The following is a 19,133-nucleotide window of genomic DNA, read 5'->3' on the forward strand; positions in this document are numbered from 1 at the left end:
TAAATATCTTATAAGTAGAAGTTGAAATAATATAAAATAATTAAGTATGTTATCAATTATCATAGACACTTTATCTTTGTAAATTAAATTCCTGATAATAATAATAGTCCAATAATCACAAAAAATATATGATTGCTAGTAGTCCTTAAATAATTGAATGTATTGAGCAAAACTACAATTTATTAAACTCTTTTTACGAAATAAAATTTACAGTTACGCTCTTCAAATTGAATAAAAAGCAATTTCTCTTTACATGCAAACATCCGCTGTTTATAAAATTTACACAAAAAATAGATAATTTAATTTCAATCAGAATGTATTTTTCACTTTTTTTAAACCTATTTGTATAGTTCATAAGGTAAGTGTGTTACTAATTGAAAAAAATAATTACTTCCCACTCGCGAGTAGAGATGAGATTAACTGCTATATTCGCATAGCACGCTTAATGCTAAATTTTTATAACGCGCTATTTAAAGTGCTAAAATTATAATTTTTAGCAGCTCAAGGTCGTGTAATAATATAACGAATGGTAAGAAACATGAAATAGTTGACGTGCGCTAACTTGTTAAGTATAGCATCTATGGTCTATCTATAGAATAGTTTACAGTTTTTTATGGTTAGTTACGACAGACTTCATTTGTTTTGTAACTATTATATAATATGGTGGTTACAGGTTATAGACGATAAATCAATGAGCCTCCCTTCATTCTTTAACAATTTACTATTTACAATTTGCACAAAACTTTACACTGGTTATTTACAGTAAATTACACTTATAATCAAACTATCTTTTGGATAGATCACAAACTGTTAAATTTGACAAATTTTGTAGTGGTGAAGAAAATATCTCCTATAGGGTTCCCCAAGGTTGTGTACTCGGTCATAGTTGTTTCATATAAATCAACTATGTGAGTTAGAGATCGGAGGTGGAAGGATATTCTCCTATGCGGACGACACTGCCGTGGTTTTCACTGGGAAGACATGTGACGCAGTAAAGCGCACTGCTGAAACAGGTCTAGCGAAAATGGCTAATTGGCTTAATTCTAATCTCCTCACCCTGAATGTAACAAAAACAAACTATATTTGGTTTGCTCCCTACATAAACTCTCAGCCAGCGATTGACATTGTAATAAAGATCCACACCTGTGGTGACTGTCCCAATCAAATCTGCAACTGTTCACCTATTACAAAGGTCAGCTATGCCAAATATCTGGGAATTATAATTGACCCAAGACTTTCGTGGCATTCCCATCTGGAACTGATTATGGGTAGAGTAAGGAAACTTGCATAGATTTTTAAAACTTTAAGACACGTAATGGTTGGAGAGCTATTAACCAAAATGTATGTAGCTCTTGTTCAGTCTGTTATTGTTTACTGTATATCAGTATGGGGGGGGAGCTACCAGGATGAAGTTTATTGACTTAGAGAGAGCTCAAAGAGCCCTTTTGAAGGTCATGTATTTCAAAACTTTTAGAGTTTCTACAGATGTTTTATGTAAGATCGGCAACCTCTTGAGTGTCAGAAAGCTGTCTATTCTGAACATGACCCTAAGACTACAAAAATCGTTGCCGTTTGTCCAAAATAAATGAAGAAATGATATCGTAGCATATTCACGCACTGTCCGAACAGCATTTGCCAGTCGACAGTACAACTCGCAAGCTTGTTATGTTTACAACTCCATCAACAAAACGTTACGAATTTATCCCATGAAACAATATGACTGTAAGAAGGCGTTAAGTGAATGGTTGAAAACCCTTTCTTATGAGGAAGTGGAAAATCTCTTAGATTGCGTACCGTAATTAACAACACTACAAATCATTTAAACGCATAACATGCATACGCTCACACACACACTCTCTCTCTCTCTTTCTCTATCTCTTCACACACACACACACGCACGTGCGCGCACACACACGCACGCACGCATACACACACACACGCACGCGCACGCACACACACACACACACACACACACACCCATGCGCACGCACACACACACACACACGCACGCACGCACGCACACACACACACACACACACACACACACACACACACACACACACACCCATACACACCCACATACACACCCGCACGTGCGCCACAGGCCGAGCCCGATCCCACCGTTAGGTCCCACCTGACGGTGCTCGTACCGTACAGGGCTCGTGTATATATATATATCGACTACTCAAGCATTTAGTAGAAGTATGTAGTTTTATGTACCACTTCGCGAAATAAATGATCGCGTAGCGACAAGATAGATAATGCCAGGAATATAATAAAATAGCATAATATATATAACATATAAAATAATAATAAAATAGCACATAAATACATTGTAAATTAATCTCGCTTAGGTTATTCAGGGTTAAAAAATAACGTTAATGACATACTATCGTGGCTTTACGTGCAAGCCTTCGCGTAACCACTGCAAGTAATTTACAGGCGAATAAAGCCACTCGAGTAAAGTGATAAGTACAAATACATTGCTTGCTTGAGTTGTAGGTACAATATCGAGTTCTTAGATTTTCGCGATTGTTACACATAGGAAATGAAACTATTTTTCCAGATTTAAATGGCGTATATTTGTTTTTTCAAACAAACCGACGTTTCGGACCCTTTACAGGTCCCATGGTCACGGTTGACATGTACAATGTTTTTGTAGGTAGGTTGTAGGTACAATTAAATTAAATTCAGCGTCTTTGCCGTTTACTGATTTTACTGTTTTATATTTATTTCAGGACTATATCCGAGGCACTAGGAGTACAATGGGCCCCACGTGATATCCCTGTTGAACGTCGTTTTCAAACTCTCGCAGCCACTGGTTGGATTTGCCTAGTACTCTTCGGAGAAGCCATCGCCATCTGTCTGTTCCTAAAACTGGTATATTCTGATTACTGGTGGCTTGCTATTATATATTCTATTTGGTTCCTGAATGACATTGACGTTTGCAATAAGGGAGGGCGAAAGTAAGACAATTTTTTAATTTATTTAAATACGACGTGTAACACTATCACGCACACAGACTTATATCTAGATACACTGCAATTTGTATAAAAACCACAGACATATATCTAGATAGACGCCGCAAGTACAGCAATTTGTATGAAAACCAAGCGTGCCACATTTTTTGTACCCACTATGACGTCACAAGACCTATTTCATGATGGAAACCTCCTTCCGCTCGCTCTAAATCGATTGTTTAAACGGAATACGCGTAAACACGCGTACTTCATTAAAATTAATCGATTCTAAATATGATAATTTTTGTTCAAGTATTTGTTGATTACAAGTACTTAGTCGTAATATTAATAAGAGTAGAAAAATACTAGAATAAGATAGTTTAGTCCTTTATTTTACTTGTTTTAAAAAAATGTTGATTACTTAAAAAAACTTAAGATTAATTTTTAATCGACTTCAAATACTAAACTTATTGTCCTTCCAGTAAAATGAGCTTATTATATAACATCATTTTGTAATAGAAAATTTTAATGATTAACTTAAATTATTAAAACGCACGTCAATATATGAACTTGCGACTGCCCTAATTAATTTTAGTGGATTGTATTTCTGTTGGTGATTGATCAAATTGATGAATGGCAAGACAAATGAAAATGTTACTGCTGACAAAATATAGTAAAATCTTATTAATCAGAAGAGGTTTACTTAATGACGGCCTCGTGTGAAATTTTTATGATTTGTTTATTATTTCGCGGATTTCTAACTCTGCTCTCTACATATTTGCATAGCATCTTAGGTGGGATAAACTAGACCATCTTCGTCCTCGAAAGAAACGAGCTCACGTATGACCAACTCCAGGTTTTTGTAAAGACAGCGCATTTAATTCTTTCCGTTATATTTTTTTATATTACTCGTACTACATATCCGGCTATATTTATATATACTAATTACTAACTATTTGCTCATTATATTCGGACATTCAAGGCAACGTGCTGCAAAAATAATAAATTACAGGTACTACTGATAATAGATACTACAAAACTAAAAAAAAAAACGAAACGTTACTAAACGACATAACAAGAGAGTTATAGAATATTTTTATAATATTGCTAAGGTCATAATAATTTTCGTCCCTTTGTTTTCAAAATCGATCAGAATCGAGAACAGTGTTGCCTAACGTATAATGTTAAATTTGGCCAAAAAAATGTGCAAGCGGCCGTACCACGAAACTGAATGCATTAGGAAATGAAACTATTTTTCCAGATTTAAATCGCGTATATTTGTTTTTTCAAACAAGCCGACGTTTCGCGCCCTTTACAGGTCCCATGGTCACGGTTGAATGCATTATACAAAAGTGCGTTCGTTCGATTTTCATTTTCATATCAATGTGTTACCAATCATGAGGCATACACTCGGTTGCATATTTGTTTTCTCGAAATCATACAAAATCAAAATAATTGTTTTTAAAATAAATTATGCATCTTCCGGTTACAAAATCTGTTGCCCAGGGAAGGAAACGTTCCTGTTTACTCGTTTAACCACACTTATAGTGCTTTTGCTGTATAATGGCACAATTATGCATTTTTGGCGTTTTCGACTGGTGTTTATCTACGATAGCGGTCGAGCGCGTTCTGAAGTGTAGCAGCGGCAACTAAGTTCATTTCACTTACATTGGGCACGCGAAGTACGTAACTCGCGGCGTCTATCTAGATATATCGCGTTGTTAATACAATCACTATTGTAAGAAAGAAAGTAAGTAAGGGTCGTATTCTAGAACTCTATTCAATGCTCAAGTCTACTTTTTGAGTTAATACACTTATTAACTCAAAAAGAGGACTTTCTCAGAATCGATGAAAAACGAATTACTCACTTATCGCAAAAAATCATTAAAATATATATGTTACAGTTTATTATAGACACTTAAACGATTTCTTAAATATATTTAAAAATGAAATGGAAAAAATAATTTCATGTTTTTGAATTAGGATTTTTTTGGCCAGAACTAGCTCACATAAAGTGTGTCTTATTTTGAGTTGAATAGATATCTTTTGATTGTTTCTTACAATATTCTAACGACGGTTTATTTCACGTGTAGAGAACCACATTTTACGTTCTTGGCATGGCCGCATATCGCACGCTATATGACAAAATTTATCAACACGCACCGCGCGCGACTATTTTATCAATTTCGCGAGGATGGTGTCACGCTGTGATATACGAATCCCAATGATATAATAATAAATTTCACATGCTTTGATTTACAACACTATTGTAATAGCAGTGCGATATGTCTGTGATCACACACGGTACGATAATACCTGGGGGTCTACAACAGTTACGGTCAAATAAGTAATACTCGACCAAATCAAAAGACAATGTCAAATATGAAGCTTCATTCGCATCTTGCGTCTTTTAATTTGCCGAGTATTACTTATTTGACATTGTTTCGGACGGATGTCGGACGAAGGACGGGAGTAGATCCCCTGCAAATATTGCTTTTGGAATAATATGCCACAGTAGTAAAGAACCACAGTTTTAAATACGTAGTTATCTTTTATTTCTTATTCGTCTTTTATTCGATACAGACAAAAATATCATTGACTCAGGTACACTGCCAGTTAGGAGTTACTGGTCTGTGGTAATGGATAAGGAGGGCAGATATACACCTGAAAATATACAATCTGACAAAATTATTTATTGAAGAAAAATCCTTTGAATGCGCTGCTTAAAGAAGTAAACCTGATAATGTCACCATAACAACATTTTTTAGGTACGAATGGGTCCGCAATTGGTCCTGGTGGCGTTATTATCGAGATTATTTTCCAATCAAACTTGTGAAGACAACAGATTTGGATTGTTCTTGTAACTACCTCTTCGCATGTTTCCCGCATGGCGTTGTTTCCTCGGGGGCATTTGGTGCGTTCGCCACGAACGCCCTGGACTTTTATAAGATGTTTCCTGGAATGACGTGTAACATGATTACGCTATCCGGACATTTCCTGGTGCCTTTCTTCAGAGATTTTATTTTAGCGATGGGAGGATGCGCATCTTCACGAGAGAGTTTACTGTATTTATTGGATAAGAAAAGACATAGGGGGAAATGTGTTGCGTTGATAGTCGGCGGAGCTGCGGAAGCGTTAGACTCTCATCCTGGCGAGTATAAAGTTATTCTGAAGAGACGAAGGGGATTCGTACGAATTGCTATGCAATCTGGGTGAGTTTTGCACTTTTCTTGTTAGCATCTAGCTACGTTCGAGCCAAATCTTATTAGAGAACAAACACCGAAAAACTTCCTATCCGATTAAATATACGAATGAAGTGAAATTGTGAATACAGTTGTAAATCCGATGGCAATACAAATATTGTATTGACAAACAAAATCTTGATTTCACTAATTTTTTTATGGAACTTATTTTCTTTTTCCAAATAGTACCTAGGTACTTTACAAATGTTTCTTATCAATTTTAAGACAGAAAGATGGCTTAAATTTATTATTTTTGTCTCCGGTGGGTACATATTTACAGACAAATTGAAATTGTTATTGCTATAATATAATAAGGCAAAGATGCTGATGGTTTTTATTTTAACAAAAATGGAAACCGAACTTATACAAAAAGTACACGTGCTTCTCTAGATTCAAAGTGTAAATGATTAGCACTTGTTTTCAATCTTCAACAACTACAAAGAAATATATATATATTATTTCCTATATCGTCAGGGATAGTGCAAATTCGTGTACGTATTGGTAAAAAACGCGTATCTGCAAATTTCACAGAAGAGGGATTTAACGTTATTACTTTATTTCAATGACTACGACGTTCATTTTTGCAAGTAAGCATTAATTTGTGTTGTCTGCGGACTGACAATAATGGATTCCCGTAAATCTTGCTAATTTGGTTGCCACGAAATTTACGCGTATTTGATATGACGACTAAATTACCGAAATGGGGACTCATAATCAAATGCTAGTTACGCGTAATTGCACCATCTCCGACGATAATATAATAATATCCCAAGCACTGTTGGGAAAGCCGCGATCTGGCAAACAGACGCTGGTTCGAATCCAGCCGGATCAAAGGAATTTTCCTTTGTGTTTATTCGATCTTTGTATATAAATTATAACACCAAGTATAACGAATTTATATATATTGTTCATGACATAATTAATATGGCCTGTCTTATTTTATTTACTACCTGTGACTTGATATATATTTTGAAATTTCCAGTGCTCCTCTGGTTCCGGTCTTCTCATTTGGCGAGCCTGACGTATTCCGCCCCTTCAATAACCCAGAAAACAGTTTATTAAGAAGGTTCCAAGAAGCTGTTCGTAAATTCACTGGCATCTCACCAATGTTTCCTATTGGACGAGGAGTTTTTCAATATAATTATGGAGTCTTGCCTATAAGAGCTCCTATTACTACTGTCGGTAAGATTTAAACTTTCAACCTTTTTTAATATGTATAGCAGCGCAATAGTTAGAACTCTGATACAGTTAAAGTACTTAGAAGACAAATTCCTGATGAGATTTCTTATACTTGTTTTGTGTCCCTTCGATGTCATGTTCCAATTTCCTTTGACATCGAAAATAGTTATTTGCTATGCAAGGTTCAAAGTTGTTGTTTGACGCGAGTGCTTGTATTGAAACCTGAGCTAGCGAAGGATTCTAAGATTAACGGATTCTAGGATTAAGAGAAGAAAAAATAGAATCCTGAGCGTAGCGAGGGTTTCAAGGTGGAAGACGCAAAACAACTTAGCTGCCGAGCGAAACACAAAATTTTTCACCTCACTATAGCGAGGAAAATGGTAAATGAAAGAAAACTATAACAAATCAGTATCGATCCTCGACAAACTAAAATAATTTAATAGACAAAATTATTTATCGTTGCCAACTTAATGTCAACAATAATAAGAATAAAATATACCAATGGATTTATATTACATAAATAATGTACGACAAATCGCGTATTTGAACATGTCATTATGTTTTTTTATCGAATGAAAAAATTAGGTGCACCACAATCCAACGTCAAGTTCGAATTTCAAAAACCTTTTGCGCGTAGATTTCTAATGAGAAGGAAAGCCTTTCCGAGCTAGTGAGGTGAAAAAATACTTTCTTCCGAGAAGTAGATGATATACAAAATACTTGTTAAACGACTCAATCCGATTTAGAATATTTTTGTAAATTATCCTAGTAAATTACTCTTCCGTAGTCTTTTCAAATGATGTGTAGTTTAGTCACTTAAAGTGAATTGGAATTTGTAAACTGATGATGTGAGAAAACAATGCGTAAGACAAGATTGTTCCCTTCGAAGACTTTATTAGGAGCCTCGAACGTGCATTGGACCAACGCTCAATATTTATTATATCCTTTAGACCATCTCCTAAAATGGTATGCGTGCCTACCAGTGAGACATATTTATTATGATGAAATAGCTTCTCAGATCTTGTACACAAAAAGCCCCTTCATTGGCTTTGATACTCCATAGGCCCTTCCATCTCCTCATACATAATCTCATAAAACATTCTTTTACTTTACAACTTACATATCAGTTTTTTTTATTACATTTACGCTCATCTATTCTGTGCAGATACTTTTAACTTGACCTATATTACCCTTGTTGTTATTGATACAAAGACTGAACAAACACAAATAAATTATTAGATTATTCATTCAATCCGGCTGGCCTCGGACCAGTGACGTTGCCATGCCGGGTATCTTTGTATCAATAATACCAACAAACTATTTTCACAATAAACTATATTACCTCTTTTGTTACAAAAACTTGTGTATATTTTTCAGTCGGCCGCCCAATGGAAGTGGTGAAAAACCTAGAACCAACTGATGAAGAAATAGATGCTGTGCACGCAGAGTTTACAGAACGCCTTATCGAGCTTTTCGAAAGCGAAAAGAAGAAACACTTGAAAAACTCAGAAAATGTACAGCTAGTCATTACGTAATAGAAGCACGAAGATACACGAATTTGTAGTCGCGGGTAAGAAATGTGTTTACAAAGGTCTATAATGTTTTTAACACGTTCATGGACAGTACATTAGTATCGCACACAAAAATGTCACTGTTTCTTGCGTAGTGCTTACATTTATTCAATACGAAATGTGTAAAATCAAGTAACTTCAATAATTCATACCAATACAGCATTATTTTTACACACGAAACCTCGTGACTGGAAAAAATGCAGTTGTACAACTTCTAGAGAAAATACTTTTTTTTACTTTTCATACACATCTATAAACAATTTTTTCCTTTCATACCTACAAATGTTGTACCCATACATGTGTACGTAAGAAAGAAAAAAATTTGGCATCGAAAAAAATTTCAGAAAAAAGTATCAGAATGAAGTTTTAGTGATAAGAATGTTGTGTTTAGGGGTTTTAAATTAATTATAAATAACCCTATATAAACTCTACGTCAGCTATTTCATTCAAATATTTATAGGTATTCCTACCTACACATGTAAATGATATTACGAGGACTCTTTAATCACACAGTATCACAATTCATTAAATGAATCGACTGATATTTTATCGTTTAAGTTATTTTGTTACTACCTAGTGTTATAACAGCAATTTTTTGTACGAAATAAATGTTTTTTAGTTACCATTTGACATTTTAATTTAAACTATGATGTATATTGTTATAACACTTTATAGTCGTCGTCGTCTGTGTTCTATACATTGCATATACACAATAGGGCAATTTTCATTGTTAGATTTCAATATATTTTGTTATATAAAACGATACAAACTAACTACCTAGACTAATAATAATAATAATAACGCATACACTCAACATAGCACTAGGGAAAACCATGTGTCGCAGGTACCATGGACACACACATAGAAAACCACAAATTACACCCAAACTCACGAGAGAAATAAATATAGGCCTATACAAATATTTCTCCCGGGAATCGAACCTGGGACCTCTGCGTGGCAGTCCGACGTGGTAACCGTTCGACAACGGAGGCAGTTAAGACTACACAACTAAAGACGTGAGTTCTTACGTGAGTATACATACATACACGCAGTCAACGCATTATTTGCACTCTAAAATAAAAAGAAACAATTATCCTAGTGCTTTCCTCTAAAGCTGGGTCACCAAGTGCCTAAGTAACTGGTGATGAATATATATTTAGATATAAATGCCATTTCCAGAAGGATTACCAATAATAAATTTTTGAAAATAATGCCACATTCTCAATAAGCACTCCCAAACAATTCGAAAACGTCTATAATTCAGACCGACAATGTCGACTATGTCCGTAGGCTCCTAATCGACATTGTCGATCGACAATATCGATCGTATCTGTAGGCACCTTTACTAATCATTTAGGATACCAAGTGACGTCTCCTGGTATCACATACAAACGAAATTTAGGTGATTCTGTGATGACCGGATTCAGTGCGCGAGCACAAATGTATATATACAGGGTGTCCCAAAACTCAACGTCAAGCGGTCACTGGGCGAGAGGCCAGGTTATATCAGTTCTGGTAAAAATTAAAAAAAAAATCCATGTCACTTAGGATCGTATTCCAGAACTCTACTCAATGCTCAAGTCAGGACTTGAGTATGATTCAAAGCACTCGAAATCATACTCAAGTCCCTGCCATTAGGGTCGTATTTCCAGTGCTTGTGTTGCCAGTGCAATCCTGACTTGAGCATTGAATAGAGTTCTAGAATACGACCCTTAGAGTCTGTCTAACGAAAGATGAGACCGGCTTTTTATTTCGAAAATGTATATGGCAACACTAATAATAGTGTCAATGTCACTAGAACCTGAGTTGTTGATGTGTCAAAGTGAAAATTATTTCTGCGATTTTAGTTATTTCTAATTGAAAACATGACGAAAACATTGAAAAGCGACTTACGAAAGGTTCTTTTTACTATGATTAGTAAATTTGAAAAGAAACAAGTTGAAAGAGATGTAGTTTTCAAGGAAAAACAAGAGTGTTTACGTGCAATGTCTCAATGCATTGGTAAGTGTGACTTCGATATTTTGATACCTTTCATCTTGATTGCATTGCGCGTTATATAAGTACGATTTGTTTAATATTTATTATTTTGCAGGTAACATGGATGATACCAGTAATCCAGTTATAGAAACCTTTCGAGCAACAATAAAAAAATTGAATGATCTGTTCCTTAAAGAATGTTTAAAGACACAAAATCAGTATCTTGACGAGATTTCTTCTATGACCGGTAAGTACCTATTTGAGTACCGTCGTTATTTATCAAAACACCTGTACCTAACCGACAAAATACAATGCAATATGCACTGTTAATAGGGTTGGCAACGCAAAGCTAATTGTAGATGTCGTTGCGTACGGTTATTCTTAACAAAAACTCAAATATCTTTATTTTTTGTCATTATCATGACTAATTAATGGGTTAGAATCTTAGTAAATCATAAAAATGTTCACCTCAAATCGTTTAAATATCGTGTATCTTGTTTATCAAATAGATTTTTAAGGTTTTCACAAACATAACCTATAAAAATATGGCTTTATTGAATTTTCTATTAAAAAATATGCTAACACGTCCGTAATTAACTAACATAACCGTTTTATAAAGATTTTCACTTAATTTTATAAATTCACGGAGAAAAATATTTTTGAAGTGAATTTTCCATACATTTGACAAGTTATTTTGGAACAACCGTAAACAGCGACATTTTGACAGTTGCCAACCCCATTGTTTTACATTTTATTTCCAGACTGTCTCTTAAATATCCCTTTGTTTATTGTGAGGTCCTTTTAGGCGGCTCTTTTGCTGCTGAATATTGCAATACAAAGACATCCTTAGTAGTTGTTGTTTTCATAATAAAATTAAGATTATTTTGTTTATACATTATTTTTTACTTCATACCAGCGGAAACCTGATAATATCTTCTTGATTTGGTCTCTTTTTGTAACCCATTCTTTTATCTGTCATTGGTTTGTTCTTCTCGTCTCAAGAATTTTGAGTAATAAAAAAAATTACTCTTGTCGATGAATGTGTTATTTATAAACCCTACATTTTTACCTTACTAAAATTAATTGTATTTAAATATTTGTTTCAGATATCAGTGTTGGTACCCTTAAAAGTTTAATTCTTTTCACAGAGGGTCAAACAAATGAAGGCACGTGGAACACACCAGGCAAAAAGAGGCCACATAAGCCAACAGTGTCAGCTTTAGATTCTTTTGATATTGATACGATTAAAAACAAAATAAATGAGTTTTATATCGTAAAAAAACAAATTCCAACATTAAGGTCCCTTTTACGTGAATTAAGGGATAGTATTAATTTTACTGGCTGTCATGAAACATTGCGTCGCATCCTAATATCAAATGGATTTGAATTTAAGAAAAACAAAGATGAACGTTCTATTCTTATTGAAAGATATGACATAGCAGCATGGAGACACCGGTTCTTGCGGACAATCACTACTAAACGTAGAGAAGGCAAAGAAATTGTATATCTTGACGAAACTTATGTTCATCAAAACTATAAACCTAAAAAATCATGGCAGGGTCCATCCACAAGTGGTGCTGTCACTAATATCTCTTGGGGTAAGAGATATATTATTGTTCATGCTGGCTCAGAAAAAGGTTTCGTGCCAAATGCTCTTTTGCTGTTCAGCACAAAATCTAAAAATGCATATTATCATCAAGATATGAACTCTCAAAATTTTAATAAATGGATATCTGAGAAACTAATCCCTAATTTAAGTGAGCCCAGTGTTATTGTTATGGATAATGCTAGTTATCACTGTGTCCAAATCAATAAGGGCCCAACAACAAATACTAGAAAAGCTGAAATCCAAGCATGGCTCTCTTCAAATGGTATTTCATATGAAGATTATCTATCAAGAGAAGAACTATTAGTTTTAGCAAAAGAGAATAAACAAGCACCGGTCTACCAAGTTGATGAACTTTTGAAGCAGCATGGGCATGAAGTGCTAAGACTACCGCCCTACCATTGCGATCTAAACGCTATAGAATTAGTATGGAGTTTGGCGAAACGCAAAGTTGCCAGTAAAAACATTGGTTTGTCTGCGGAGGATATGGCAAAATTAATAGAAGAATCTTTTAATAGTAATAAAAAATACAGACCATGTTATTCATGTTGAAGAGCAGTACAAAAAACGAGATGGAATAACTGCAGAAATGGAAGAGTTCATAATAAGAGTCAGAGATAATGATAGTGATAGTAATTCTGACTCTTCATTCGCAGTTGAATTTTTAGATTCAGATTTTGATTACAGTGATTAAACAAAATTAAATTGTATTTTTATTATCATGTTTTTTCTTGCTTTCACTCGGTGTTCTTTTTTCTCCATATTATGAGAAGCTACCATAAGTTAGCACTCTCAGGCGTGCTCTAAACTTGGATTGTTGACCATAAATAATATCTTGAACTGTTTCGTGCTTTAGAAGGTACCTTATGGTTCCATTACTATGTGGCAGTCGTGAGGTAAGTCAGATGCCTTTACACTGTTTGAAAAATCTGACGTAGGCACGACAAGTAACAAATATTATTATAATAAATAAAAGTATCAAAACTATATTTCCAACTATAACCTGAGTTGCCATATGATGATTTTTTGAATTTGCCGCCTTTTTCCAGTCTCATCTTTCGTTAGACAGACTCTAGTTAAGTGATAATAGGCATTTTTTTGAAAATGTTGAAAATCAATACCCCAGACCACATGTTTAGGTACTGTCATCACAAATTTTCAAATTTTGGAGTGATTTTTTTTTAACGTCATCATAAATAACCATGCTATTTATTGCAGTCACAAATCAAACAATAAACGTTATGAGTTTAGTAAAAAAAAATAAGTTTCATTGAGTCGTAGCTTAAAAAAATATGTCAGCTAGCATTGACACTTCATATTTTAAAAAAAAATGTACTACACTACCCTGGGCCAGTTATTTTAAAAGATGGCCCATATAATCAAGATTTCAAAATGGTACAATACTTGCCACTCTTCATTCCATAAAAAATATTATAACTTATTTTTTGCAAAAGGAGCTCGTTTCAAAAAAAACTCATGCCATGGTAAATAATACTTTTGTGTGCTCAAAGATTGGCTTTAACATCGCGGAAGTGAGATGGTCATATGTGATAGAGTGAGATGGATAGTGCCGCTGTGTGACATGAATTAGAGTGAGCCAGACTGATAGTGACGCCGATGCTCTATTATTGAACATTGGTTATTATCATTTAGTACGCTATGTTCCTTCGTTTACTGTGCATCTTCTCGTAATCGTGTAACTTTTGTACTGACGACTTTGGCTTGGGTTACCCTGGACTTGATATTGCATCTGTGTTGACGACTCTGGCTTATTCCCTGGACTCGATTTGTGTTTTGTAAACTGTATTAGTTAGTACTTAGCAAAACTAACACGTTTCGCGACATGCCGTATCTGTACACAGCGGAAGAATATGCGAACATGTATCTTATTTACGTTGAATGCCATTGTAATGCCTCTGCCGCAGCCAGATTGTATCGCGAGAGGTACCCAAACTTAGAGCGTCACCCAGATCACCGCGTGTTCGTCAATGTACACCTGGCGTACTCGGAAGGACGATTGCCTAGTGCTCGTACGAGCGGTGGAAGACCTCAAGGAGACGACGACGATGTAATTTTAGAAGAAATTCGAAATGATCCCAGCACTTCAGTATGTGCGATTGAAAGAGCCACTGGAATACCGAAAAGTATTGCTCATCGAATTTTAAAGCAACACAAATATCACCCGTATCATGTGCAACGTGTACAAAGTTTATTACCTCGTGACTATTCACTCAGAATGGATTTTTGTAGAACAATGTTGGCGAGAAATCGTGAACATCCGCAATTTATAAACAAAATTTTATGGACTTACGAAACAACATTTAAAAAAGATGGTTATTTAAACTTGCACAGTGTACATGGCTGGCACACGAAAAACCCGCATTTAATGCGTTAAGACCGGTCCCAATACCAATTCAAAGTCAACATGTGGATCGGAATTTTAAATGGACAAATAATTGGACCGTTTGAGTTGCCTGAAACATTAAATGGCGACAACTACTTAGATATTCTTCAAAACGATTTGCAAACGTTACTAGAAGATGTACCACTCAACATCTATAGAGAAATGTGGTTTCAATAAGACGGTTGCCCAGCGCATTATGCTCGTTCTGTACGTGATTATTTAAACACGGAATATTCCGGAAGGTGGATTGGGCGCCTTGGTTCAATTTTGTGGCCTCCTCGATTTCCGGACCTAAACCCCCTTGATTTTTTTTACTGGGGCTGCATAAAGGAAAAAGTATATGGAAAAGCTATAGAAAATCTAGCCCAATTACGCCACAAAATTTTTGAAGCAGCACAAGGAATTAGTTTGAGAAGATTCGCACGATTGACAAAAAGATCTTTTGTGAGGCGATGCAGAGCCTGTATTCGTGCCGAAGGCAAACAATTTGAGCATTTACTTTAACATTAAAGTATTACAATAGTTTCTTTCGTTTCATTTTGATTAAAATTTATTATAATACAACAATCGACTAATTATTAAGTTGACACACTCACATGTGTTAGGGTAGATTATTTTGTTTAATGCGTTGTCACTATCCATCTCACTTTATCACATATGACCATCTCACTTCCACGATGTTAAAGCCAATCTTTGAGCACACAAAAGTATTATTTACCATGGCATGAGTTTTTTTTGAAACGAGCTCCTTTTGCAAAAAATAAGTTATAATATTTTTTATGGAATGAAGAGTGGCAAGTACAGTACCATTTTGAAATCTTGATTATATGGGCCATCTTTTAAAATAACTTGCCCAGGGTAGTGTAGTACATTTAAAAAAAAATATGAAGTGTCAAAGCTAGCTGACATATTTTTTTTAAGCTACGACTTAATGAAACTTATTTTTTTTTACTAAACTCATAACGTTTATTGTTTGATTTGTGACTGCAATAAATAGCATGGTTATTTATGATGACGTTAAAAAAAAATCTCTCCAAAATTTGAAAATTTGTGATGACAGTACCTAAACATGTGGTCTAGGGTATCAATTTTCAACATTTAAAAAAAAATGCCTATTATCACTTAACTAAGTGACATGGATTTTTTTTAATTTTTACCAGAACTGATATAACCTGGCCTCTCGCCCAGTGACCGCTTGACGTTGAGTTTTGGGACACCCTGTATATTTGTACTCACCCCAAAAACCTCCAAAATGATACCCAACTTGCCATTATTCGAAAAACCTTGCCTGCATCTTAGATTTAGAAATAAGTGCTATATTCGTAATGCGCACCCCCAAATACCTCGAAAATGATACCCATATTGCATTTTTTTTTAAATCGTGTCCGCCATCTTGGATTTACAAATAAGTGCTATATTCGTAATGAGCACCCCCAAATATCTCGAAAACAATACTCAACTTGCCATTATTTGAAATATCATGCCCGCCATCTTGCATTTAGAAATGCGAAAAGTCGTGTCAGCTATCATGTATTCAGATGTAAATTTTTGAAAATTCTTTGCAACCATCTTGGATTTAGAAATTAATGCTACATTCTCAATAAGCACTCCCAAACAACTCGAAAACGTCTATAACTCGACTCGATCGACAATGTCGATTATGTCTGTAGGCTCCTAATCGACATTGTCGATCGACACTGACCATTGACATCGATCAAATTCAAATTCAAATTCAAAATAATCTTTATTTCATAGGTAAGCTTTATTACACTTGAAATCGTCACAATAGTTAAACTCTACCGCTCATTCGTAAGGCAGATTCCCCTGAGAAGAATGAGCAAGAAACTCTAGGGGTTGCTCTTTGTAAATAACATTTACAATATTTTTTTTATTTGAAACATCAGAGATCGAGACTACCTCCATGAGCTAAACGGGTTACTACCACGGATTTTTGTCATCCAAGTACGCAGAAGTTGTATAATAACCTTTAGTATAAAATTTTTGTTTCACTATAGTTTTAAACCTCGTGAAAGGCAAATTTTGTATATCAACCGGAATCTTGTTATAGAAGCGTATACATTGCCCCTTAAATGATTTTTTGACTTTGTGAAGACGACTATCAAGAAAAGCTAGTTTATTTCTATTCCTCGTATTAATGTTATGTCTGTCACTATTTTTCATAAATAAATTACTATTCCTTTTAACATAAATTACATTTTCATAAATGTACTGTGAGGCTAGTGTAAAAATGTTAATTTCCTTAAACTTATCTCTCAAAGATACTTTGGGGCCCAGATTGTAAATTGCCCTAACTGCACGTTTCTGCAGGACAAAGATTCTATTGATATCGGCGGCATTACCCCAAAGCAAAATGCCGTATGTCATTAGACTGTGAAAGTAGCTGAAGTAAACCAATCTAGCGGTTTCGACGTCTGAAAGTTTCCTTATTTTTTTAATCGCGTATACTGCAGAGCCGAGCCGTTGTGATAACTTCCTTATATGGGGACCCCATTGCAATTTAGCATCTAACGTTATACCTAGAAATACAACTGTATCCACAAGATTCAATTTTTCGTTTCTAACTACAATGTTTGTAACCGTCTCTCTAACATTGGGTAATGTAAATTTCACACAACTTGTTTGTTTCTCATTAAGAAGTAGGTTATTAACAGCAAACCAATCAACTACTTTAGATATAGCATTGTTCACATCGTCGTAGAAACATTGGTGCCTTTTAACTTTAAATAATAAGGAAGTATCATCAGCAAACAATACTATCTCATGTTTTATACCCTCCATAAGGCTAGGTAAGTCATTAATATAAACTAAAAATAAAAATCGTCAATGTCGATCGTGTCTGTAGGCACCTTAATCTAAACCAGTCTTAATGATTGCAAAATTTTATGTTTGAAACTTGAAAAGTTTTAGGAAATGAAACTATTTTTCCGGATTTAAATCGCGTATATTTGTTTTTTCAAACAAACCGATGTTTCGTTTTGTTGAAGACTGTACCATCACAGTTAACCAAAAATCGGACCTGCAAAGGGCCCAAAACGTCGGTTTGTTTGAATAAACAAATGTACGCGATTTAAATCCGGAAAAATAGTTTCATTTCCTATGTGTAACAATCGCTAAAACCTAAGAACTCGATTGAAAAGTTTTTTATGTGTAAGTAGGTAAATTATGAAATTCAGGATTCATTATTACTAGAGTTGTCCTTTAAGAGTACAGATATTTTTTTAGTTTGTATTTTGAGGATTACATCTACAGTTAATTCTTTGCAGCTGTCGGAGATTTTATTGTGTATTATTCCATTATCGACAACATTTATAAATTCCAAAATCATCGCTTTATAGTAACCAGTCGATTTCTTGTACATATTGTTTTAGAGTAACTTAAATTAATTTTAATTTTTTTTATTGTAAATATATGTACACGGTATTACCGTTTAACTAATTGTACCATCAAACGAAGCTAACAAATAACTTACAAAAAATGTATTATAATTATACACTCGATTCTCTAGCATCCATCCATTCTCTACTTGCGTATTTTGCAGCGTTCAGCAAACAAACTAAACTAAATTCGGGTTAATGCAAATCGGCGTATGTTTGCATTGGTAAAACAAACACAAAACCATATTTTTCAAAAGAACGATTCAACGTCATTATTTCGTTACTTCATTGGCTACGACTTTAAATTTTGCTTAGTAAGTGTTAATTTATATTGTCTACGGAATGATAACAATAGATTCTCATAAATCGCGCTAATTTGGCTGGCTCAACTAATTTACCAAAAACTTATAATCCAATACTAGTTACGCGTTATTGCACTATGCCCGACGATATCACTTTATCGTTTTTTTTTAATATAAATAACGCACACACTTAACATAGCCTCGCACTAGGGAAACCCTGTGTCGCGGGTGCCATGGGCACACACATAGACAACCACAAATTACACCCAAACTCACGAGAGAAATAATTGTAGGCCATACAACTATTTCTCCCGGGCCGGGAATCGAACCTGGGACCTCTGGCAGTCCGGCATGGTAACCGTTCGGCAACAGAGGCAGTTAATCTGGACTTAAAACTCTATGCTCGAATGATCGTTGATTGTAATGAAACAAAAAATACTTTTACTATTTTTATTATAATTTTATATGTACATTTTATATACAAGATAACAAACAAG

The 19,133-nt window shown here is 34.7% G+C and overlaps 1 protein-coding gene across 2 annotated transcripts in view; it reads left to right on the forward strand.

The window, feature by feature from the left end:
• LOC113231656 (2-acylglycerol O-acyltransferase 2-A-like) overlaps window positions 1-9,384 on the forward strand; it is a 24,763-nt gene extending 15,379 nt beyond the window's left edge. For both annotated transcript variants that reach the window (XM_026466084.1, XM_026466085.1), the window contains exons 2-5: window positions 2,739-2,966; window positions 5,729-6,172; window positions 7,185-7,384; window positions 8,759-9,384. In XM_026466084.1, the coding sequence (XP_026321869.1) occupies window positions 2,739-2,966; window positions 5,729-6,172; window positions 7,185-7,384; window positions 8,759-8,916 (1,030 nt within the window). In that variant the 3' untranslated portion in view covers window positions 8,917-9,384. The remainder of the gene's footprint in view (window positions 1-2,738; window positions 2,967-5,728; window positions 6,173-7,184; window positions 7,385-8,758) is intronic.
• Window positions 9,385-19,133: the final 9,749 nt, after the last annotated feature.

The sequence above is a fragment of the Hyposmocoma kahamanoa genome, unplaced genomic scaffold (assembly GCF_003589595.1).
Source record: "Hyposmocoma kahamanoa isolate Upper Pololo Valley unplaced genomic scaffold, ASM358959v1 66, whole genome shotgun sequence".
NCBI lineage: Eukaryota > Metazoa > Arthropoda > Insecta > Lepidoptera > Cosmopterigidae > Hyposmocoma > Hyposmocoma kahamanoa.